Source organism: Nilaparvata lugens, chromosome 6, assembly GCF_014356525.2.
Source record: "Nilaparvata lugens isolate BPH chromosome 6, ASM1435652v1, whole genome shotgun sequence".
NCBI lineage: Eukaryota > Metazoa > Arthropoda > Insecta > Hemiptera > Delphacidae > Nilaparvata > Nilaparvata lugens.
The window spans coordinates 13,784,058-13,809,587 of NC_052509.1; the positions used below are offsets into that span (position 1 = coordinate 13,784,058).

The 25,530-nt window shown below is 34.6% G+C and overlaps 1 protein-coding gene across 1 annotated transcript in view; it reads left to right on the forward strand.

The window, feature by feature from the left end:
- LOC111050429 overlaps nt 1-25,530 on the forward strand; it is a 394,882-nt gene that overhangs the window by 160,996 nt on the left and 208,356 nt on the right. The window contains exons 2-3 of the mRNA XM_039430156.1: nt 5,408-5,681; nt 21,643-21,864. Of these exons, the coding sequence (XP_039286090.1) occupies nt 5,457-5,681; nt 21,643-21,864 (447 nt within the window). The 5' untranslated portion in view covers nt 5,408-5,456. The remainder of the gene's footprint in view (nt 1-5,407; nt 5,682-21,642; nt 21,865-25,530) is intronic.

Below are 25,530 nucleotides of genomic sequence, written 5' to 3' on the forward strand. Positions count from 1 at the left end.
TTCACATAGTCACGTACCAACAGCACAGAGTCACTTTCTACTGTCTAATTTACAAGAGAAAAACAAAAAAGTCCCGTGAGTTCTCTGCTACGTGAATGGATGCGACCTTTAACTCTTCTTCTCTTCCCAAACTCTCTGTATTTCTTGTTTAATTCCTACTTTTATACTATTTTATACTTTATCTACTTTTATTGACCGAGCGAAGTGAGGTCTGAGATTCAAGTCGACGGTTTTGGCATTTCTCTTAATGTTTAATTAAATGTTTGAATGTTTAAATGTTTATATGTTGCGCATTTACGGCGTAACGCGGTATTAGATTTTCATGAAATTTGACAGGTATGTTCCTTTTTAAATTGCGCGTCGACGTATATACAAGGTTTTTGAAAATTTTGCATTTCATGGATAATATAAAAGGAGAAAGGAGCCTCCTTCATACGTCAATATTAGAGTGAAAATCAGACTATAGAATTATTCATCATGAATCAGCTGTCAAGTTGACTATAAATTGCATGCCATGACGCATGCAATTCAATTTCTCAATGTAACTTGGTAAAGAATTAGCAGCTGTGTAGACTATAAATTGCATGCCTCATTGAATGCAATTTTTATGCACTATTAAATAGGATGCAAAGAACTTATAAAAGCTCGTCTGGGCGCCTAGATGTCTTCTGTTTCTCTCGCGCTGAATTCCGGAAAGCGTTATATGATAATATTAAATCTTGTGTAAGCATGATCTGATCAAATAAATAGTGTATCAGTGTGGATGTGCTTATGGTTTGGGACGTCGTTATAACTGCGCGAGGTCTACTACTAGTACTATTTCGGTCGTATTCCTTTTCTTTCATTCTCCAAATTCTATTATTGAAACTTCAGTGTGAATTTCAATCCACTGATTGGAATAACTGGGATAGTAAATTTATTTAAATGCAGATAAATATATCATAATTATTATTAAACGAAACAATAGGTGGTTCGGAGCCCACCGAAAACTGTAAGTCCATTCATCTCTCATTATCATCCGCCTCACTACCCACGCACAAGCCTAGAACTCATGTGGGCATCACCCTCAACAAAAAAAAAACAAACAATATTTTGCAGTAGACAGTAGCAGAAGTCTTGGGGGTGGTTGACAGCATTCAATTCGGATTTAATTTTCATATTTTCAATTGTTCACCACATGACTATTCACGATGCATTCTTATTTCATAGATTACCTGAATACATTAGTAGCACATTTATTATATCTAAAAATATTCTATACTGGATGCGTTTAGTTTAGTACAATATTACTATGATAATATTGTAGTGGAACATGAGCATGCATGTAGAATGTAAGATGTAAATCGAATACATATAGAATCAATCATTAATCATTAATATCATGCTTAATACGTTCTAACAACATGCTTTAAATGCTACAATCTATTGTCATTTTTACAAGACAACCTATAACTTCACTATAACTTCACATATAAAAACCAAATATCATATTGTTTACTTCTAAAGTAAAACAATGATTCCTAAATTTATGCACTGCTGTCGATGCTATTGATGATTCACAACCTCTCCTTTGCTCATTCTACACATAGGCTTTACTATTATTAGTAAAGCCTAGTATAGCGTGGTAAAGCCTAGTAAATGCTTAGCGGTGAAGTACTTGATGTATTTGACATTAGAAATACTTCAGTCACTAGTTACTATAACTGGCTTTACAATAATCACTGTAACTACTCTTGATTATTCATGTGTTACTGGTGACATTTGAACAATACAATGTGATCACAACTAGGAAACAATTCTAAACAAATGCAAATTGTAGACTGAAAATATTTTATTAACCTTGAGGTGGCAAACGAAATTACTCAGATATCACAATGATAGTTCATGAAATATAATGATAGTATGATAGCTGTGTCGTTTATAAGGAGTGAAGGTTTGAGTTGATGCTTTATTTAAACGTATTTCCTTGAAGGAAGTAGGCTGTCTCTAGTTTTGAACAGTAAAAGGTAAAGTGATTAGGCCAGTAATTGGAATGGACTGGATAGAGTACAATTATTATGAAGAATTGATGCAAAGGGATTAGTGAATAAAGTTCAATGTCGAATTATATTTGCATCAAGTGTATGTGTAGGTATCGTGTAGCTTATAATGTATTCAAAGTACGCTACGATACGTGAGGTATCGGGGTATGGTACATAGTTATGCAATTATTGCATCTTATATACATCAAGCGTTCGAATGATATTATGAGATTACTAAAAACAATATAAAAACTTGTAGTACCCTTTTATTAGAACATTTTAAAAACTTTGAAAGTTTAAACGTTTTAATGTTTCAATAAAGGGTACTACAAGTTTTTAAATTGTTTTTATTAATTTGAATAAAGTAGCCCATATAAGTGAAGTGATTTTATGAGATTACTGTTTGCTAAACCCTGTAAATTAGATAATAGAGCGACAAATAACAGAATATTTGTATTGAAAATTCAAATTCAATTATATTACTGTCACACACACACACACATATATAGAATGTAATGAATGCTACAGCTCCATGCAAATTCGAAATGGCTCACAACAAACAGTTAAGGATAACATTTAAGGTTTTGAAGGTCCAAATTTGAAACCAAAAACACTGAACAATTTAAAAATATTGTAATGACCATTCAAAATTCACAGCCGAAAAATGTAGAAATAGACTTTGATGCAGTCAATGCAACAGTTTCACTGTAGAAACAGTGAATATAGAATGTAATATATAGAATTACATTCTATACTCACTGTGTAGAAACAATGATACTTTTGTTCGTGGAATTCTTCTTTCCTATATATTAAGAAATACGTAAGGTATATTTTTATTTTTATGAAATAAATAGAATTTATTATACGATGTGAGGAAAACACTTTGAGTCAAGTGAGTGAGATCCACATTTTCAAAACAATATCATAATTTATTATGATAAATATCATAGTGCCCATAATAATTAGCACAACCATTATTGTGAAATCTTACCTCCATCGCTGGACTATCTTGAGCGCTGAACTTGACGTATGCAGGAGGTTGGAGATTGCTTTTTATCAATGGACCCCTTTCCAGACATTTTCGTCGCCTCACTCCCACTCCCTCTCTCTCCTATCAGTTCTTCATGTCTCTTTCTTCCCTGTTTCGCATTCTCCTCCTTCCAATCCACATCCGCGTCAATGAATTTGATAAGAACACAAGTGAATCAAATCGATTGTCGGAGACTAAGCATGACGACGTCTCTCCTCTTTGCCAGACAATTCTTTCTCTTCTCCTATTTACTCTCTCATTTTCTATCAGGTATTTTCGACTCCTCTTCCATCCTATTGTTATTCTGTCTCAATTGTTGTCTGCAACCAGTGTTCATTGAATATGCCGCGTCGTTCCTATCGGATGATGATTTACAAGTTTGTCGGTCCCACCTTGACTTGCACTACTTTAAATATGTGGGTTGAAAAATTCAGCTTTAAAAATGTATTTGTGTTGCACTTAATTTGTGAATAAGACTTTGAACTTGACAATCTTCACTGAACTAAACCTTAATTCAATTTTTAGATTTTCTTGGTTGGAAAAATTCAGATATTGAAAAGATATTGGTGCCGCACAGAATTTGTGAATAAGATTTCCAACTTGACATTCTTCACTCAACTAAACTTGAATTCAATTTGTAGATTATTCTCTACTAAACTTGAATCCAGTTTGTAGATTCTAAACTTGTGCATTTGTCACTCAACAATGCTTTACTCGACTGAATCTTTATCGAAAATCAATGATGCACAAGTTGCACAAGGGGGAGTAGATGCGAAGACTTTTGTTGCTTCATGTAATGTGAATTATGTGTGAAGCATGGAAGCAAGGGAAGCTACCATTGTAAATAATCAACACGATAATATTGTACTCTACTTTCACATCTAGGCCCAAATTATTTATTGCAAATGGAGTTCATTTTTACTCTATTAATTCATTTTTTGTACTAAATACTACAATCATAATATAATTATGACATTGAAGGAAAAACTAGTTTGAGCCTGTACTATTTCTCTCCAAATAATTTGACAAAACGTTAATGTTATCCAAAGGTTGATGTTATAGTATCACACACTGCTTCGTCACTTGATTTTTGATCGAGGGAGATTTTGAATTTTGAAGTTGGACATAATACTTCAAATGAATCACAGAATGTATCACAATGAATAAAAAACTAAGGAAAAATTTCACTTATTTGAAAAATTATAATACAAAATCACAAACCTACTCACTATTAAGTAAGTTTGAATAGGAGTTTACAGTTTTGTTGACTCATAATTATTATTGCAAAATAAATGGAGTTTTCCATGCTTTTTCCAAAGGTATGGAGCAGTCGCAATGATCCATGATTTACAAAGTACAATTTAATTATGTGTATTCCTATTCTACTATATACAATTCCTAGTCTACCTCCATATTTTAACATTATTATATAGTTATCATTCAGTGTGAATTTGTATGTCATTTACCTTCCTACTACATTTTTTCTGAATATTTCGCCAATACTATGTTAATCACGTAAACTAATATCATAGACGAATAATATTGCCTATTTTTTCAAGGTTATAGAGTATTTGCTCAAGCAATGAATTTTCAATCATTGTGAAGATAATTTACGATTTCAACTAACGCGACTGATGTCGTTATCAATCAGTTTATTCAGTAAAATGCATTACAAAATTGATCCCGCTAAACCTAAAAGATTGTACAGCAGGTGCCTACAAATAATAAAATACATAAATAGAATGATATGCTAACTTCAACAATAAACTAAGGAGAAATAAAATTTCCATATAACTGGGTGTTTAGGAATTTAAAAAGAATTATGAGGTATTGAATGGTCTAAGGATGATTAATAGGGTATAGAGTTAATTGAAATTGGAAGAAAAGGAAAACTCAAATCATTAAACTGAATCAAAAGAGAATAAACTTGATACTCTATAGTAAGTAAGAATCAAAAGATATTAATTTACTTCAAAATTAAGGATAATACTAAACAAAAAATACAATAAGTGATAGAGAGCCTCAAACGTTAATTATCAATTCCATATAATATATGCAAACTATATAATATATCAATTATATTATGAAAAATTAGTCACTCTATAAGGCGGTGGTGTTTCACAAATATTACAAATTTATTTTACCAGCAACCTAATAATTATCAAAGATAATAATGAATATTGGCTTATGCTATTTTCTTTCTATATACAAACTAATTAATAATCATGAAAAAATGATATTGGCTATGATTTATATGTTTGTTGCTCATGTTATCTTCTCTCTATGCTAATATCTTTATTCAATTTGACTTTTTTCAATATTTCTTACATATTATTCTTCAATTTCGTTGTTGCAGAAACAATGGCGATAGCATCATCAGCAGCCTCAGCGGGAGCTTGGACACAATGCAGCATCAGCAAGATCAGCATCTCATCAGCAGCAGTCAACCAACAGCTGATTCCTGGTCAGGATGTAAACAGCACATCAGCGATCTGCAGCTGCAGGAGGAGAAACAGCTGCATAGCGAGAGTCAGCTGCAGTTCATGAGCTGCAAGGACGCTCGCACGCACCAACACCAGCACTCGCCCAACAATACTAGTGCATCATCATCATCATTGTTGTCATCATCGGTGAGTCTCAATAGGGTTTCTTTCCTGTTAGCATGGAGGAAATAGTAGATTGGTTATTCTATGCTGTTAGGAAGTATGTACTGATGAACACATTAGGTATTCTAATTTATATTAGAATATGAAATGAATGGAAAAAATCTTTATTAGACGGAGTTAGGGCTTTTAAGTCCTCTCTACCACTAAACCTAGAAATATCCAAGAATATTCAAGGCGGATCCCCACATATCAGTATCAGTGAACGTGTCCGGTACAGTGAGAATATAATTCCTATGAGTTCAAATGGGACTATTCATACTCTCTCGGCCGGGCTGAGTGAGAATAGTCCCATTAGAACCCATAGGAATTATATTTTCACTGACTATGATACAGTTGTGTGGGAATTCAACTTGATACAGATTTCCAAATTCAAATTCTTTATTTGTTTTAAACTTATAGGAGTTGCCTGCAAAAGTCTGTGTACTGTATCCTGTATTATATCCTGGTTTGTATACTGTAGGTTTATATTGCACTGTACCGTTGACAGTACATATATGATATCTTTATTATATTATTGACCGAGCGAAGTGAGGTCAAAGATTCAAGTCGACGGTTTGGCATTTCTCTTAATTTTTAAATGTTTATATGTTGCGCATTTACGGCGAAACTCGGTAATAGATTTTCATGAAATATGACAGGTATGTTCCTTTTTTAATTGCGCGTCGACGTATATACAAGGTTTTTGGAAATTTTGCATTTCAAGTGTAATATAAAAGGAAAAAGGAGCCTCCTTCATACGCCAATATTAGAGTAAAATTCAGACTATAGAATTATTCATCATAAAATCAGCTGACAAGTGATTACACAGATGTGTGGAGAAGCCAGTCTATTGCTGTATTTCCATAAGGTCTATAGTTTCAATCAGGTACTTGTGGATGAGAATACTGCGTGAGGTCTACTGTTCACAGAACTACTAATATAATTTTTGATTGTATTGACCTGTATCGTCCAGTTCAAGTCCAATACAATTTTTATACCGTATTGTCTACATATTATACATGACATCAGATATGACATCCTTATTATTGTATCTGATTATATACTGCTGTATTGTACAGTAAGATACATGCTATAGTTTGGAGCTCGGAAGTATTGAAATTTCTTCTTCTTGTATATACAGTATTGCTCAGTAATCTGTAGTTTGAAGTATACTTTCCCATGCAAGGGTGTGGACTTTGAAACCGTCGTAAGGCTTCTCGTTTTGGGTTACTACGTACCTAATTAATTAGTCAAGTTCTCGTATGTACTTTGTAAATCCAAGGGGTCCCATTATAAGGTAGGATCGACCGAATAATCTTCAATGTTGGAAATTTTTATAATAATATGTGCATAATTACTCCACAGGATGTATTGTACTGGACAAGAATGAGGCAAAAAGTATTGCTGGACGGGATTGAAATTATTATGGGTTCGTGTGATACCGGAATATTTCTTCTTTTTGTGTAGCAGTACAGTCTCTTTTTGTAAGATTGAAGCTGCGTACAAATATACGCGCTTCCAACCCACACCGAGCACGCTCCTCCCTCGTACCGCCCTCGTTCCTCCATTGTACCACAGTCGCTCCGCCCCCGCTCTGCAGTCGCACCCATCATGAACGTTACGGAAGATGTTAGATCTTCTCGCGTTCCCCGGTCGAACCACTCTTGCTCCCCGGTCGATCATCAATCGCTCTGCTGGAGTGACGTCCGGTTGCGGAGCAGAGCGAAAGTCTGTACGCACCTTAAGATGCCAAATATACCACCTCTAGTACCAAAGAATCTATAATCTTCTTATCCACTTTGTACTAAGGAGACTTAGTATTTGTAGGTTCAGTAAACTTGTCAGCCCGAAATAGCCACTGGTAGCTTGAAAAGACAGTGGGAAATCCACGATAGGTTGAAATGCATTTAGCCAGAGTAGGAGAATTTTCCTGTTGATTTGTGATTGAGCTAAGCATCCATTCTCATTGTACAGTAATTATGATCCTATTGAGCCTGGCATTTATTTGAGGTGGCTATAGTAGTAGTGGGGGTAAAATTGTAGTTGTTATTCATTATCCATATGAATAACTAGTAGTTCTGTGAACAGTAGACCTCACGCATTATTCTCATCCACAAGTACCTGATTGAAACTATAGACCTTATGGAAATACAGCAATAGACTGGCTTCTCCACACATCTGTGTAATCACTTGTCAGCTGATTTATGATGAATAATTCTATAGTCTGATTTTTACTCTGATATTGGCGTTTGAAGGAGGCTCCTTTTTCCTTTTATATTATCCTTGAAATGCAAAATTTCCAAAAAACGTTGTATATAAGTCGACGCGCAATTAAAAACGGAACATACCTGTCAAATTTCATGGAAATCTATTACCGCGTTTTGCCGTAAATGCGCAACATATAAACATTTAAGCATTTAAACATTCAAACATTTAAACATTCAAACATTTAAACATTCAAACATTTAAACATTAAGAGAAATGCCAAACCGTCGACTTGAATCTTAGACCTCACTTTGCTCTGTCAAAAAACGTATTTAAATTTGCCACAAACAATTTTAGAGATACTAGTTCCCGTTATAACATCATTGTCGATCTAGAGTTGCATTACCATTTTTATTCAGGAAATGTGTCATTTTTGACCTCACGTAGGACTACTCTGACCATTGCACTCGGGGACAATCCTTAGACTCTGTTTAACTTCATTCACGAATGAGTACTTGAGAAACAAATCTATAAAACAATAGAACTCAACACTAAATACGACTCAGCAGTTGTGTCATTCAAAACGAACTCCCATCTCATGTTAACAAGGAAGACAATATTCGAATATCAGAATCAATTCTCGTTTCAATGTGACATGGAATTGAAGACTTTGTGGGAGGAAATCATGACCATGACTATGGGAACAATGATAATCATAATAGTTAAAGGAGACAATGATTGAGGAAACCAATTAACAATGAGAAGACAATGATTGACAAAAATTAGTATCCAACAAGTTGAATTGAGTCAATCATTATCAATCAGATTCGCTTCAAGTGGAATGACAATCCTACAACACTTCTCTGATTGTAAGTTTTGATTGTTCTTCATTGATGTTTTCATTGATTGTTCAAGAGTTATGATAATAGAACTGACCGCGTATGAGCTACTTATTGAGATTGATTACTTGATTTCAGATATGCTTTGTATTTGACATTTTTGATGGAGAGATTCCAAGAGAGGATATGTATGCATTTTTTATTCATATGGAGCGTAGGCTACTCTCCGGCTATCGAAATTCAGTTTCTTTGTTTCGAATTTCTCCATCTTGAATACGTTCTAGTCAGTAGCCACAGCTGATGGTGTGTCAAGCTATTAAAAATAGAACAACTTTTGACTATTTTTCTATTTCCTGTGTTCCCACGGAATGAATGTGAATGAATAATGAGAATTGTACAGGAATAATAATTTGTACAAGAATCAATAGAAAATAGTAAACTCAGTATTCAATGTTCAAGCAGGGGTACCGACAGAAAGGGGGGGGGGGTTTGGCTTAAAATCAAACCTGTGGAGGGTCCCAAAAAAGTGATTGAGCAGTGTAAACTGCTGTATAACCTTTTTTGGGTTCCCAATTTATGGGGGTGAGGGTAGGATTTTAAATTTAGTTGTGGTGCGTCCATGTGTTTGTGGGGGAGTCACCCCTAGATCAATAAATCAAGACTGAATCTACAATTGTTGAGTCTCCAATAAGATTTTACACAAAAATTTAAACTATGTTCAGAATACGACTAGCTTCAGGGTATACGTCATTCTTTGTTAATCAATTTGCTAGCTGTTGACTATATCATTGACAAAATCAAGGTCCATCTCCGAGAACGTTTGTTTTGAAAACTAAGCTAAAAACATTTTTGGCATGAAACTGAGCACAAGATTTATATTTTAACTGTGTAAACGGTAGAGGAAATCTATTTTTATCAAGATAATTTATTATTGTACGCGTATTAATGTTTAATAGCCTAATAGACCGAATTTTATGTCTACTGTACTTTCCCATCAATTTCTTTGTTAATTACTCAGTCTACCAATTAACTTCCTCGTCAATCAAATGTATTTCTATGACTGATTATATCAATTGATTATGATGAATAAAAGTAATGATAATTTTTGATCTTTGATATCTAATTTCGATTAACGACCGACCAAAATCGCCAAATTCCATCAATCTGAATCATTAGACACAAATTAGTCCAAATTGGTCATTATCGTGATTGAAATCAACTGAAATTGAAAACAGATCATTTTTTTTCATTCTTCTCTTCTTGGCTTTCATTCACCTACTTTCAAAATTCGTCGATTTCTACTCAAAAAAACAACTTTTCCGATTGTCGGTTATGATGAAATAATCAATCAGAACCCTCTGAATCAATCACAGTTAGATTGATTGTAATAGCAGATGTCAATCAACGAAATCTAGTCATTGTCGGATAATCGTGACTGTGGATTGAGGAATGCCGGATTGTAACGATCCTTGTGGTTTGTTTCAAAAGTCGTCGTATTCTTATTTCTTTCTGTCAAATATTCTTCCCGCTTTGTCCCCTATTTTGTATTCTGCCCTCCTTCTCTTTTCTTCAGTTCCCCTTCTCTCATCCTCCACTTTGTCTCCTACTTTGTATTCTTCCCTCCTTCTCTTCTTCTTTTCTTCCCTCCTGAACGTTTATAATTTCTCTGCTGTCCAGAATCACCATCGTCTTTTATACATCATTTGTTTCAAGCTTTGGAGGCTAAATTTAAATCTTTAGAGTTTTCGTAGAATTTCTGTTCCAACTTGGCTCTGATGTAAACAAAAATGAGGAATGAAGTGGAATAACGTGGAGGACAAGAAGAATTAACAACAGAGAAGTATAAGAAAAGATGAGAGCGAAAAATATTCTAATAATCTCCCTCAAATTTCAACCTATGTTTTCCAACAACTCACTGTCTAGTTGGTTTCCCTTTCTAACATCATTCGTCAATATGTTGTTGTTATGAGTCTTGTGACCCCAACAACAGAATTTGCCTCCTTCTATAACCATATTCTTTTCAAATGTTGATTTTTCAATAACTTTCAATCGATTATTTTAATCTCTCTAAAATATCCATTAAAAGTGAAAATAATAAAAAAGACACCGATTCATGACACTTCAGGTCTCTTTTATAAATATACATTTCTAACTAATTCTCCGTTCGTTTTCAGTATTCAAAAATCGTTTCTTAATGTTATCTCTACAATCCTCTGCTAAGTTTTTTCCAAAACCTTTCATTCTTGAATGAATTGATTCATCTTTACTTGTCTTTTCTTCCCTCTCTACGTTCTACGTTCTTCGTTCCATTACTAATACTGAAGAGTTCCAAAATAATCATGATTTCGTGAATGAAGATGATTGAAATTGGAAGAAGACCCATTGACCTGAATAATTGAAATATTTCCAATTTTTAGGATAATGGAACTCTTGAGAAACTATTGCTGGAAAGGACAACAGTTGCCTTATTGATTGAAATAGGTTAAGAAAGAGGAAGAAGAATCTGTGGTAGCTTTTGTTCATGTGATGAAATCAGAGAATATGGAAGGTAACCTTCGGAAAGATATCTTCTATAGGCCTACTCTCTGCATGGAATACGTTCCAAACAACATGATTAACAGAAAAAGATAGATACTGCTATTGTCAATACTATAAACTATATATATATATATAACTATATAGTATATATGTATATAGCACTATATGCTACTATATAGCATATATTATATGTATATAGTATATACTATAACTATAGTATATATATATATTTATATATATAGTTAATAGTATTGACAATAGCAGATAGCAGTATCTATCTTTTTCTGTTAATCATGTTGTTTGGAACGTATTCCATGCAGAGAGAAGGCCTATAGAAGATATCTTTCCGAAGGTATTAACAGTATATTAATATTTTTTTTCAAAGTAAGCACTATTATTTTATTTTTTTCAATTTATTAATTCAATTTAAAGTTATGTTATGAATAACCATGTTCAAAGTGTAGAACAAGAGTCAAGATGATGAATGATGACAAAGTGAGGGAGGAAAAGGAGGATTTGTAAGAAGAAGAAGTAGAAGGAGAAGAAAGAAGAAAAAGGAGAAGAGAAAAGGAGAAGAGGGAGAGGGAATGAGAAGAAGGAGAGGAATGAAGAACAAGAAGAGGAAAGAAGAAGAACAAGAAGAGGGATGGAGAAGAAGAAGAAAATGTAAAAAAAAGAAGAAGAAGAAGAAGAAGAAGAAGAAGAAGAAGAAGAAGAAGAAGAAGACGACGAACAAGAACAGGAAGAAGAAGAAGACGAAGAAGAAGAAGAAGAACAGGAAGAAGAAGAAGAAGAATATAAAGAGATTATGAAAAAATAGAAGTGTGTTGAGGAGGCCACCGTGAATCACCCCTGTAAATAACGAAATCAACCATAGTACGTATTTGGAAGGAAGAATGCTGGAAGAAGTTATATCTTCTTTCTCTACTGCCTCCTTCTCCAATCTCTTCTCGCTTTCTTTCGTTGTTTACGCTCTGCATCTCCGTTACTATTTTAATGTGGGAAAATTGCAAATACCCAGAGGGACTATGCATGGCGTCTTTCCAATTGTCTCGCACAAAGTGTTGCTTCGAATGGGAATTTAAGAGGATAATGAATTGAGATTTATTGTTCTAGGGACAACACATCGTAACAAAGTTTCCCATTTTAGTGCAGAGTGATGGCTTTTAAATTCTCTTTCACAGCTTTTTGTTCCTTTGAATGAAGTGGATATACCGTTCTACGTGGTTTTGGAGTGCATTTACCTGCTGTGAATTTATTGTTATCTTGATTCGTTAAATTACCGATTTTTTAAACGAGCTAACGTGTGAACTTATCGAAGCTCTGTGATGATTGATTAAAAGTTCGAACTTGAAGCTTGAAATATGATACTAGATTGATTGATTGATTGATTGATTGATTGATTGAGTACTTTATTTATGTAGATTACAATATATACTGGCTGAAACACTTATATACAATAGCTTACAATACAGCAAAATTATGGATGAATTTACAAAATATAAATTAAGAAAATAATTATAGAGCTGTATATAATATGAAAAAAAAACAATTTGTAATAACTATAGATAAAATAGATAGACTAATATTGTTATGCATCTACATAAATTGGCGGAGCTTTGGACATATCAATGTCCATTCTTTGGAAAGAATATTCGAAGTATTCTTCCTACTAACTATCTACCAAACCAGCCCAGATGAGAGGCTGATTAACCAATTTTGTGTTAAAAAACAAAATATTATCTTATGACAAAGTTATTTTGATCCCTCCAGACCCTAGTCTCTCCTAAAGGCAAGCGCATACCGTAACAGACTGACGTATGCAGACAGACGTAGGAAAATTTTCTCTCTAGGTGATCGAATGTCACTGATCATAAAACGTTCTTCTGTCTGCATATTATGTCTGGTCAACTTTGCATGCAGGGCTCGATTTTCTCTCTGCCTATTGCTGTATTAATAGGTCTCCACAATATTATACTCTAAGGAGCATATTTGTTCATGATTGTTCAATTGTACATCTACCTTAAGATTCTATTTTTGAATGTGATGCATCATACTCCGAATCATCGAATCTGTTTAGAAAGTGAAAAGGAATGTCAATGATGATACGTGAACAATTTGATGCTGGATTATTCACTGTGCTTGAAGTAGTATCCATTAATCCTAAATAGATAGAAGTTTCTATGATTATGAATCATCCTTCTTCCTTGAATTTACATGTTGAAAACATCAATGAATCGTCTTCCAGAGATTGTTAGAGGTTCATTGTGATATTGAAGCATTAAAGAATTATGTTATCTATTCATGTTGTTATAATCATGCGTCTCCTGTGATGGGGTATGTAGCATTTAGGGCCGTATTGATAAGAAGAAGAAAGAAGAAGAAGAAGACGAAGAAGAAGACGATGAAGAAGAAGAAGAAGAAGACGAAGAAGAAGACGATGAAGATGAGGAAGAAGAAGAAGAACAGGAAGAAGAAGAAGAAGAAGAATATAAAGATATTATGAAAAAATAGAAGTGTGTTGAGGAGGCCACCGTGAATCACCCCTGTAAATAACGAAATCAACCATAGTACATATTTGGAAGGAAGAATGCTGGAAGAAGTTATATCTTCTTTCTCTACTGCCTCCTTCTCCAATCTCTTCTCGCTTTCTTTCGTTGTTTACGCTCTGCATCTCCGTTGCTATTTTAGTGTGGGAAAATTGCAAATACCCAGAGGGACTATGCATGGCGTCTTTCCAATTGTTTCGCACAAAGTGTTGCTTCGAATGGGAATTTAAGAGGTTAATGAATTGAGATTTATTGTTCTAGGGACAACACATCGTAACAAAGTTTCCCATTTTAGTGCAGAGTGATGGCTTTTAAATTCTCTTTCACAGCTTTTTGTTCCTTTGAATGAAGTGGATATACCGTTCTACGTGGTTTTGGAGTGCATTTACCTGCTGTGAATTTATTGTTATCTTGATTCGTTTAATTACCGAATTTTTAAACGAGCTAACGTGTGAACTAATCGAAGCTCTGTGATGATTGATTAAAAGTTCGAACTTGAAGCTTGAAATATGATACTAGATTGATTGATTGAGTACTTTATTTATGTATATTACAATATATAGGCCTACTGGCTTATACACTTATATACAATAGCTTACAATACAGCAAAATTATGGATGAATTTACAAAATATAAATTAAGAAAATAATTATAGAGCTGTATATAATATGAAAAAAAAAACAATTCGTAATAACTATAGATAAAATAGATAGACTAATATTGTTATGCATCTACATAAATTGGCGGAGCTTTGGACATATCAATGTCCATTCTTTGGAAAGAATATTCGAAGTATTCTTCCTACTAACTATCTACCAAACCAGCCTAGATGAGAGGCTGATTAACCAATTTTGTGTTAAAAAACAAAATATTATCTTATGACAAAGTTATTTTGACCGTAACAGACTGACGTATGCAGACAGACGTAGGAAATTTCCTCTCTAGGTCACTGCTCCTAAACGTTCTTCTGCCCGCATATTATGTCTGGTCAACTCTGCATGCAGGCTCAATTTTCTCTCTGTCCATTTCTGTATGCATAGTCATTTACAATATTATACTCTGCGGAGCATTTGTTCATGATTGTTCATTTGTACATCTACCTTAAGATTCTATTTTTGAATGTGATGATACTCCGAATCATCGAATCTGTTTAGAAAGTGAAAAGGAATGTCAATGATGATACGTCAACAATTTGATGCTGGATTATTCACTGTGCTTGAAGTAGTATCCATTAATCCTAAATAGATAGAAGTTTCTATGATTATGAATCATCCTCCTTCCTTGAATTTACATGTTGAAAACATCAATGAATCGTCTTCCAGAGATTGTTAGAGGTCCATTGTGATATTGAAGCATTAAAGAATTATGTTATCTATTCATGTTGTTATAATCATGCGTCTCCTGTGATGGGGTATGTAGCATTTAGGGCCGTATTGATAAGAGCGTTCCTAAAATATAAAGCTTTGGTAAACAAACAATCATAATTTTCACATCAACTACCAGAAATATTCTGATTGAATCTTCTATCAGTTGCTAGTTAACCAAAGCGTGCTTGGCTGAAGACATTCTCAAGTATCATTCACCAATATTATACCGTTGATTCAAAAATATTCAACAAATTTGTAACCAATCAATCAAATAACATTCAAGGCCAAAAATAAATCAAAGCCCCAACAGCAATCACACAGTCAATGCTTATGAGTGAAAGTTCAACTTATAAATAATTTATACAAATTGTAGCTCACTCAACTGGCACAAAATCATCATTCGGTTGACACGCAGATGTAATACTTACAATTCACTTAGTTATTCATGTAAATTACAGGGGAAAAAATATTTTAACAAGCTGTTTGTCTATCCTCTTTTCCTCCCTTCGATAACAAATAATCGTCGGTTATGATTGGAACGAGGTCGGAGCTAAACTATGCACAACATTTTTCTTTTACTTTGTGTTCCAAGGAGAAGGACTAACTGGACCCTAGAAGCGTGGGTGAAGGAGATGGAGCGAGATATGACAAGAAAAGAAAAATGGAATAGAAAGTACAAGAAGAAGAAAAAGGGAGAGAACAAGAAGAATGAGAAAAGGATGTAAAAGAAGAATTAGAGAGAGGATCCTGGTTGGAATGAATTGATGGTTCTGGAATAAGTGATTTCAAGCATAAATCGTCAATCAGTTGTGTGCTCGTGTTCCCTACAGTCAGTAGCAAGTAAACTAATGTGATATTTGTTAGTAAAATACTTATAAACAAGCTCCAATTATTACTCGTTTACAGATGCAGAGTAGTGAAGTTTCACCTAACACGATGTATGATTTGATTACAATGTATGAGAGACTATAAGACTAGTTCAATACAAAAATTCCAGCAGAGAAGTCGTAAAAGATGAAATAATATGAGTAGGAAATCTAATAACGTTTTTTTTAAATGTATGAATCCAGGGCTACTTTCTCTTATTTATAAAAGAATTATAGAATTATAGTACCCTTTAAAATTAATAAAATAATAAAACAAGAATACAAATTGTAACTACTAGTTTCGGTGATCACACCATCGTCAGGTTATAAAAATAAAAATAAATTTCCAATAAATGTTTACTATTAGTTTTGTTATTTTAAATTTTCACTGCAATATTTTCACGCTTGTAGGGTCCAGTTATTCATTCTCCTTGGAGCACAAAGTGAAAGAAAAGAACCTACCATAGTTTATAACGTTTATAATCATTACATTGAACTGCAATATTCTCTATAAACGCATTATCTACGAAAACATGTATTGAAATTTAGTTTTTTATCATACATCAGCATTATTCATCAGTCTCATTGTAACAATTATACAATATAACAATATTATACCCACATCAACGGTCGAGCTGGATGTGGAAAGAACCATGACTCAAGTCTTCTTATATGATCAAATTCTTTGGTAGGTGAAGATGAGAAAATAGTGTAAAGTTTCAGCTATTTTGAATTATTTAGGAATGTCTAATTTCGTCAAGGAAAAACGTTTTCAATTATAGAAATTAAAAAATAAAAACTACGACTACTGTTATAAAAGCTGCGACTACGCCCCGTTTTGGAAAGCCAATTTTCTGACTCCAGCTGTTTAAAGTCTAGGACTTAGCTAAATCCCGAGCTCGGAAACCGGCCCTAAATTGCCTGGAGTGTAAACACAACCCGAAGTCTATACTGAAGGTAGTGTAATATTCTTTTATTATCCGAGGTACAGGTTCACAAAAAAGATCGAGCGAGAGAAAGAGAGAGTGTGGGAGAGAGAGTAGATGAGGGATTATTGCAGGAAACAAACAAAAATTTTGACTCCAATTATAATTTGTGTGCTGTTGATCGAAACTCAGACAAAGCAGTGAGCAAATCCTGAAGCCTACCTGTAGATTTCACTGTAAACTTTCAGTATTGTTTGAATGGGAAGAAATGATATTAGTTATAAGGATTACTGACAGTATGAACTGAACTGCACTACTGGAGTGCTCAGTACACGATCCAAATAACAGAGATAAGAAATCACGATAATAAGGCATCAGAAAAGGACAGAGTCCAAATAAGCGATTTCACTTTCTCTTATTTCTGTTTGTTTTCCCAATAATTTGGCAGATGATTGCACACACACTATGGTACCGAAAAGGAATATAGGCTACAGTTACGTGGAGGCACCATCCTAAACGGCAGGGTAACTGTATACTCTTGTGTCATAATCGGACAGTATTTGCAATGTTCTTCCTGTATGAATAATGATGATAATCTTGGTTTGTTTGAGATTGTTTCGTATCGAGAGATAATGTCTCAATTCCGGGCCACTTATGAGGGAGAAGTGCCGTAAAGAATGAACGATACTTTTGAAGAAAATGAAGAAGTACGTGTTTGAATTTGTGGGAGAATTGGAGGGGCGCGTAAAGGAATCACACTATTTTGGAATATTTGTTATTTGTTCATGTGAATTCAGTATTTAGATTTAGTTGTATGGAAGTACTTTTTGATCTTTTCCAAATAAGATATTTTCCAAATGAATCCATCTGAGTTCGGTACTGTGTTTAGTTGTTAATTTGAATGTTTTCCGTTGCCTCAAACTTCACTAAAGATTATTAAATTGTACAGAAGATTTTCATCATTAACTGGACAATATTGTTCATTAGGATACTTGGTTTGGCCTGAGAAGAGATGGTTGTAGTTTTGGGTTTTCAGTAATTGTGATGAATGAAGGAGCAAGAAAAATGGTTAGAGAATAATCCCACTATTAATATTTCCATTGGGATTAGGATTAGGAGTGGGATTAGGGAACGACTAATAAAACAATATAAACAGTGTTGATTAAATATATAAGCAACCTGAGAGGATCCAAACATTGAAGTATCAAATACAAAATTAACAATGAGAAAAATAGATTCCAACATCTAAATAATAAGGATGTGGAAGATTAGAGTAAACTATCAATTCAATGTCAAGTAACTCCAAAGGTGTAACTTTATGATATTATCCATCAATTTTAATTCCAAGCTTTGTCTTTTGATAATAGAAATTATAATGTGAAATTCATAAAAGGTAGATTCTCAATATTCATAAATGCTGATGAATATTTTGCACCATTTTCAAAATAGAAAAGGCAAGTAGTCTGTAGTCATGAGAACCACTTATATGCTGTGAGACTGTGTGACCAAACAAAATAATCTATTTTAAAATCTGTTGTACACTTCACAGAAAAATACGTGACTACATCCCTGTGCTCATCCCATTCTCTTGTCTTAGTGTCGTCTTCTTCTTCTTCTTCTTCTTCTTCTTCTTCTTCTTCTTCTTCTTCTTCTTCTTCTTCTCTTCTTATTCTTTTACTCCTTCATCTCCTCCTCCTCATTCGCTTCTCCTTCCACTCCTTACACTTTCCCTTCCATATCTACTCCTTCTGATTCTGCTCCTTCTTCTTCTTCTTCTTCTCCTTTTTTCCTCTCATCATATCCTTTTCCATCTTCACCTTTTTCTAGGCTTCTATATTTTCCACCTTTCGTTTTACCATCCTCGTTTACAGTGAACTGTAAACAATAGAATTGCTGTTAGCCACTGTTCGATTATCTCCTATTCAATGCACTACAGCTGACGACTCAATTGAAAAGCTCATTCCTTATTACAATTCTTCACAATACTCCAATCCTTTCATCCTGATTCTTCATCTGTCCTTTTCCCTCACCACACTATTTTCCACCCACTCACACTATCTCTCATGACATCGTTCTTACTCCTATGACATCTTCCTTCTTTCTCTCAACTTCTCCTCCTTCTTTTCACACTCATTCCTCGGTTTCCATTCTTTACCTCTTCATCCTTGTCTGTTCTCCCTCTTTCTCCTTATTCTCCTCCCCCTCTTCCTTCTTCACCTTCTGCTCATCCTCCTCCTACACCTCCCCCACCACCTCTTCCTCTTTCTCATGACATTTTCCTTTTTTACCACTACTCCTCCCCCTTTTTATCAAACTCATTCCTCTGTTTACATTCTTTACCTCCTCATCGCCGTCCTCCTACTCTTACTTCTTCTCTTCCCCCTTCTACTCCTTCCCCTCCTCCTCTCAATACTCCACCTACTCCTCCTTCTCCTCTCAATACTCCACCTACTCCTCCTCATCCTCCTCCTCCTCCTCCTCCTCCTCTTCCTCTTCCTCTCATGACATCTCCCTTGTTCCTCTTAACTCCTCCCCCTCCTTTTCACACTCATTTCTCTGTTTACATTCTTTACCTCCTCATCTTCGTCCTTCTAAACTTACTCCTCTTCCTCCTTCTCCTTCACCCCCTCCTCTTCCTCCTCCTCCTTCTTCTTCTCCATCTTTTCCTTGTCTCCGTTAATCTACTCTTATTACTTCTCCACCACTCAGGCTCCTTCTACTCCTTCTTTTCAACATCTTCCTGATCCACATTCTACTCCTCTCGCTTCTCTCTCTCTTTTTCTTCTCTTTCTCCTCACTCACCAACTAAGAAAGAATAAAGAATAATTATCCATTAAATCACCATTATCCATTGCTAATTGTCAAACTTCACCTACCACATTGTCTAGTGCCACATAAGATCTTCTATCATCCGCGAAATTACCTCCAATCCTTTTGTTCAGCTCCCTTCTTATCTTCCATCTTTCCTCTCTCATCTAAGGTTTCGTTTTCATTTCATTGACAAAAAAGTGAACTGAGGTAGTAAAACTTTAATGGACGCTGAAGTTTGATTATTTCCGCTCCCAGAGTAATTACTGCTTGTTACGTCAATGAAATGCAAAATAATGTTACAAAGTAACAGCTTTTGTTACAAAGTAACAGCTTTAAAACAGTTTAGTCAAACAGCTTTGTCAATGTTGAACTCTTGTATTTGTCAATATTGAAATAATTTGAATAAAAATGTGAATGAACTTTAACCTGCTATGAACAAACATTTCCAACATTTTAGCAGTGATATAAGTGATATTGTGTATCTCTTTTCTGTATAGGGCTACTTTTTATAGAAATAGAAAGAAAACTAACATGTTGTGATGAGATTAAGGGTACTGAGGGTACTGATTTTAAGGATTTTATCTCAAGGGTACTGAGATTTTTAGTGATATTGTGTATTTTATGAATCTCTATTTCCCAATCAATAATATTTGTAACGTGTCTCATCAACTTCTTATAAATATTAAGCTTTTAAATCATGTTTTCATTATCAACTCATCTAAGAAAATTGCAATTTCTACCTCCAGCATCTTCAACATCATTTCTTCGTTCTTTTTTGAGAATTTTTCACTCCTCCATGTCACAAGAGGATTTCTGAAACGTTTTTAGCAGCATCGCCATCTTCTATGTTTTAATCATCCTAAAACTGAAATTAATTGACACTTTGTTGAGTTAACTATGTACCGTCTATATAGGGCTTCTGTGTACTGTATGGTTTTCCCAATCAGTCCCTGTGCAAATCAGTCTTTTAGTGTAAAATTTCTCTACATTTCATAATATGATGCAAAAACAGTCTATTTGTTACAAAAAATTGACCAAATAACAAATATTTTTAAAAGACAATTATTCATTGGCGTAGATTTCTGTTTGACGTTGGGGGGACGTACTGTGGGGTCTGGGGGGTGTCCCCAGCAAAGTTTTTTCGAAAAACAACCTATTAAAATGAATGAAAGGAATGACTTATGTGGTCCTATGTGGCCAAAAAAGACGAAAAAAATTAAGGTTCTTGAAGCATATTCTACTTCAAATCCGTTTTAAATCCTCGTATTCGGCAGTGGTAAATTATTGGATAAATAAATTAAATTTTCTAGTTGAAAGTTTCAAGTTCTAGAAAATACAAATTATTTACAAAAAACGAGCATATTGTTTGTTTTGATTACCAACCAGAGCAGGATAGATAAATAACCATACAAAGCTGTAATTTTTACTTTATAGCTAAAACTGTGTTACAGAGATCAACTCAAGCTTATAATAATTTAAATCTTCAATAAATTATTCCGGGGTTCATAGCCTGTACCATAAAATATTAGCGTGTGGGGGGGGGACGCGTCCCCCGTATCCTCCCCAGGATCGACGCCCATGCAATTATTCATAATTCATTTATTGATTCAATGGTACGCAATTTTTTTTTATTGTTGGGGGAGACTCAAAGGCACAGCTCAAAACTGCTCCTCCCCTGAATTTTGTTTCATGTAATGTCGAAAATTTTCGAACATTTAACGTCGAAAAACCAGGAATCACTTTGTGCATGCTTAACCCGTTGACCAATTACATTGAGACCAAATTACATTGAATTTACCAAATGGACATTTTCAATTAAATTATTTATTTGTGTGTTTTTGTCAGGTGTGCACAGTACCAGTGAGAGACTCTGCCAGCTTGAAAGCAGTGCGCTACGGTCCCGGCCATGAGAAGTTCCCTTCGTGGCCGGGAGAGGGCACCCAGAAGGGGGGCGCAAATGGGCCCCCCCACCCCGCCAGGTCCAAGTCGTGGACGGATCACACCAATTACCCCAAGGAGCGGCAGCAGCCTCTAGCCAGGCCTAAGCCGCAGCTATATACACAACAGGTAATTCAAAAATAGCGAAAAATGGTTGGAAACAATAGAAACATACAAAAAGTTACCAAAATAAATTAACTTACCGTAGTATACTATATTGTATGAATATACAATATATATGTTTTTACGACAGTTTTATTATCAATCTATCCAAATTTAAAATTGTTTGTTTTATTCCAATTTATATTCTCAGATTGTGAATTGGTGTAGAAATTGAAATGGACATAACCTATTTATAATATTTGTATAAATTGAAACTAAATTAGGAAATTGAAGAAGTTTTGGGCAATAGCCTATTTTTTCCGATCATTTTATTGTTTGTGCTAACCTAATAAATAAATAGATAGTATGCTACTGTATGGGAAATTAAGGTAGTAAAATACATTTGTTTCAAGGAAAAAAGGAATATCCATATAAACAATGTGGGGTTTTCTATGATTTTATAGTATCAAGTGATATAACTCATTACAGTTTTATTTCCCTTCGGTATATAACAATCAAAAGTGGCTTTCATGACGTTCTAGTAGACAGAAGTAAAATGTGGAACGTGTTATTAGAAAATGAACTAATCATTGAGAAATCAACGTTACCGTATTTAAAGAAGTAACAAAAAATGTTCATACATCAGGTCAGAATTTAATAATCCAACCTTCAAAACTCCAAGATTACATGAATGTTATAGTGTTAGAAGAAATAGAAATTATTGTCTTTTGTTCAGTGAAGAGAGACGAGAAGTAGCCTCTTTGTCATTGTCCCCTCGTAAATGTAGTCCCCCAGTAATGAGCAGGAGTACTCAGTACAGCAATAAGTACAGTAATAAGAAGGATGTTTGATAGTAGAATTATAAATCTGTTTTGTTCCTTTTGTACCTAATTAACACTGGATATTGATAAATAATTTGATGCAATTGTAGAATTTTTGTTGAAAAGTTACATGCAGATACAATCTATATGTATTTCATAGTTATTCTTCTGATAATTTCAAATAAAATGATCATTTCTGAAATGATTTGTGATTCGTAAAATTTGATAATATAAGTTTTTGGCGTTTAACTGTCATAAATCTGTTTTGTTCCTTTTGTACCTAATTAACACTGGATATTGATAAATAATTTGATGCAATTGTAGAATTTTTGTTGAAAAGTTATATGCAGATACAATCTATATGTATTTCATAGTTATTCTTCTGATAATTTCAAATAAAATGATCATTTCTGAAATGATTTGTTATTCGTATAATTAGATAGTATAAGTTATAGGGGTTTAACTGTCTCACAAATATAGCCTACTCCAGCTCAGATAGAGAATGTAAAGTGTAGGGGAAAATGTGAAATCCTCACTAGATCAAACTCTGAATTCGAAAAGTAATGTCATACATTCTTGATTCTTGTTAGGCTGATTGCAAGATGAATAATGGATTTGCTAAAATCATAAAATAATGAAACTTCGAATATATTAGAGTTACTCCAGCGCTTTTCCAAATTTTGTTAATTTGAAAACAGTATCCTTGTTTCCCCTTTCGTGGTTGATCTCCAGATTTTCCCCAGCTATTTCTGTGACTGTGATGCGTTGTTTTGGAGGATGATACAGGCATATCGTGGGTGGAAGTGAAGTGAAGTGAAGGTAGGCCACAGCGCCACGCTTCGCCGGGAAATTTAACGGCTGCGCATGACTGCACTCTACTGCTCTTAGCAACTGCCAATAACCTCTGGCCTCTGCAGGGAGAGGAGGTGGAAGAGGAAGGGGAGGAGTAGGAAAGGTTGATGGAGAAAGACGAGGAGGACAATGATGAAGATTTGGAAGATGTGGAGAAGAAAGTGGTGGTGGGGAAGGGGGAGGAGTAGGATGATGAGAAGGAGGAGGAGGAGGAGGAAGAACGAGAAAAGGAAAAGGATAAATATTTGGAAGAGAAGGAGAAGGAGGAGTAGTTGGTGGTGAAGGTGGAGGTGATTGTGGACGAGTAGGAGGAGGTGAGGTGAGAGAAGAAGAAGATTATGATGAAAAAGAAAAATAAAGGAAAGGAGAAGAAGAAGATCTCCTCTTCTGGAAAAGATGGTGGAGGAAGATGACACTCATTGTGCACAGTAATATTTGGTAGGTGGGTGCAGAGAGCATGAAGAAAAGGAGATGGAAAAGGTGAGAGTGTATTCAAGGAAGAAAAGAAGAAGATACGAAAGGAAAATAGCTGGATAGGAAGATGAAAAAGAAAGGATTAGGAGTGAGAAGTGGTTGAAGTTTGAAGAAAAAAGTGGAGAAGAGGTACACGATTTGATAGAAAGAGAACTGAGGAAAGAAGGAGAAATAGGAGAAGAGAAAAAGAGGATAGACAGTGGTGATTGAGAAGAAAATGATGATGGAGAAGAATTAGTAATGAAGGTGAAAGGGGAGAGGAAATTAGAAAAGGAGAAATAGCAGTGATGGTGAAAAGAAGCAGAAGTGAAGAATATCAACAATAAGAAGAACTTGATAGTGATAAGAGAAGTGAAGACAAAGAAGAATGAAACGGACAAGAACAAAACCTGAAGATAGGGAATTGGGACGGTGGAAAAGAATAATACAAAAATAACTACTCTTCTTCGTCAGCGTCCTCATTAGCAAGAGGAGTAATAAGGAAGGGAAGGCCCGGTTGCACAATAGCCGGTTAAATTTTAATCGTGATTAATTTCACAAGTACCAATCAAAGAAGACCTTTTTGAAAAAAAACGGCTTCTATGATTGGTTCTCTTGAAATTAATCACGATTAAAATCTAACCGGCTTTTGTGCATCCGGCACTTAGAAATGGCAATGTGAATGAAAAGGTGTGGGAAGAGGAGCAAAGTTTCAGACAACTAAATAATAAAGAGGATCAAGTGAGAGAAGAAGATTAAATAAGAAGAGTTGGGGACCAAGGAGGTTGAGGAGGAATAAGTGTTTGTTGGGGAAGAGCAAACGAGAAGAAAGAATAGAAAGAAGAAGAGTGAGTTGGAGAAGAAAAAAATCGTTGAGAGAGGTATTGGAGAAGGAAGTGGAAAAGAATCAAGAAGAAACTGAAGGAAACAGTGTAGAAAACAACAGAAGAATTGGGAGAAAATGAAGAAGTGGATGAAAGAAGTAGGCCTAGCATTGAGAGCATAAGGAATGTACGACTATTCAAGTCTTCTTCATTTTCGGCTTGTTTTTCTTCTTCATTTCCAGTTCGATTTTCTTTTTCTTCTGTCCATTTTCGGTCGGTCTACGTACAAAGGAGCCGAATGCCAGCAAGTGTTGAGGTGTGGGTGGTAAAAGGATAATGATCAACGTGCAAGAGCGAGATAAAAATCGTAGCATGGCAAAAGTCACCGTCATTTCCTCCCATTATTTCGAATTACACAACGAAAATCTCCAAATCGTTTCGTACTAAGTTCATCGCTACATTTCAATCCTTCAGTTGTAGAATTGATATTATAATATAGAATTTGGCATTGAATCATGTAAGAGGGTCAGCCAGAGCTTTTTTTACGTAGTAATGTAGTACTATGTAATATACACAGTGAGTATAGAATGTTGTTGAATGTATAGAATGTATGTTACATCCTATACTCACTGAATATACATCGATGTAGTATGTAGATCAATTATATTATGCTATGTTAAGCCCTGCACACACACACACATAGATTTTTGTTCGTACGATATTTTGCTGTCCTTATAAATTCT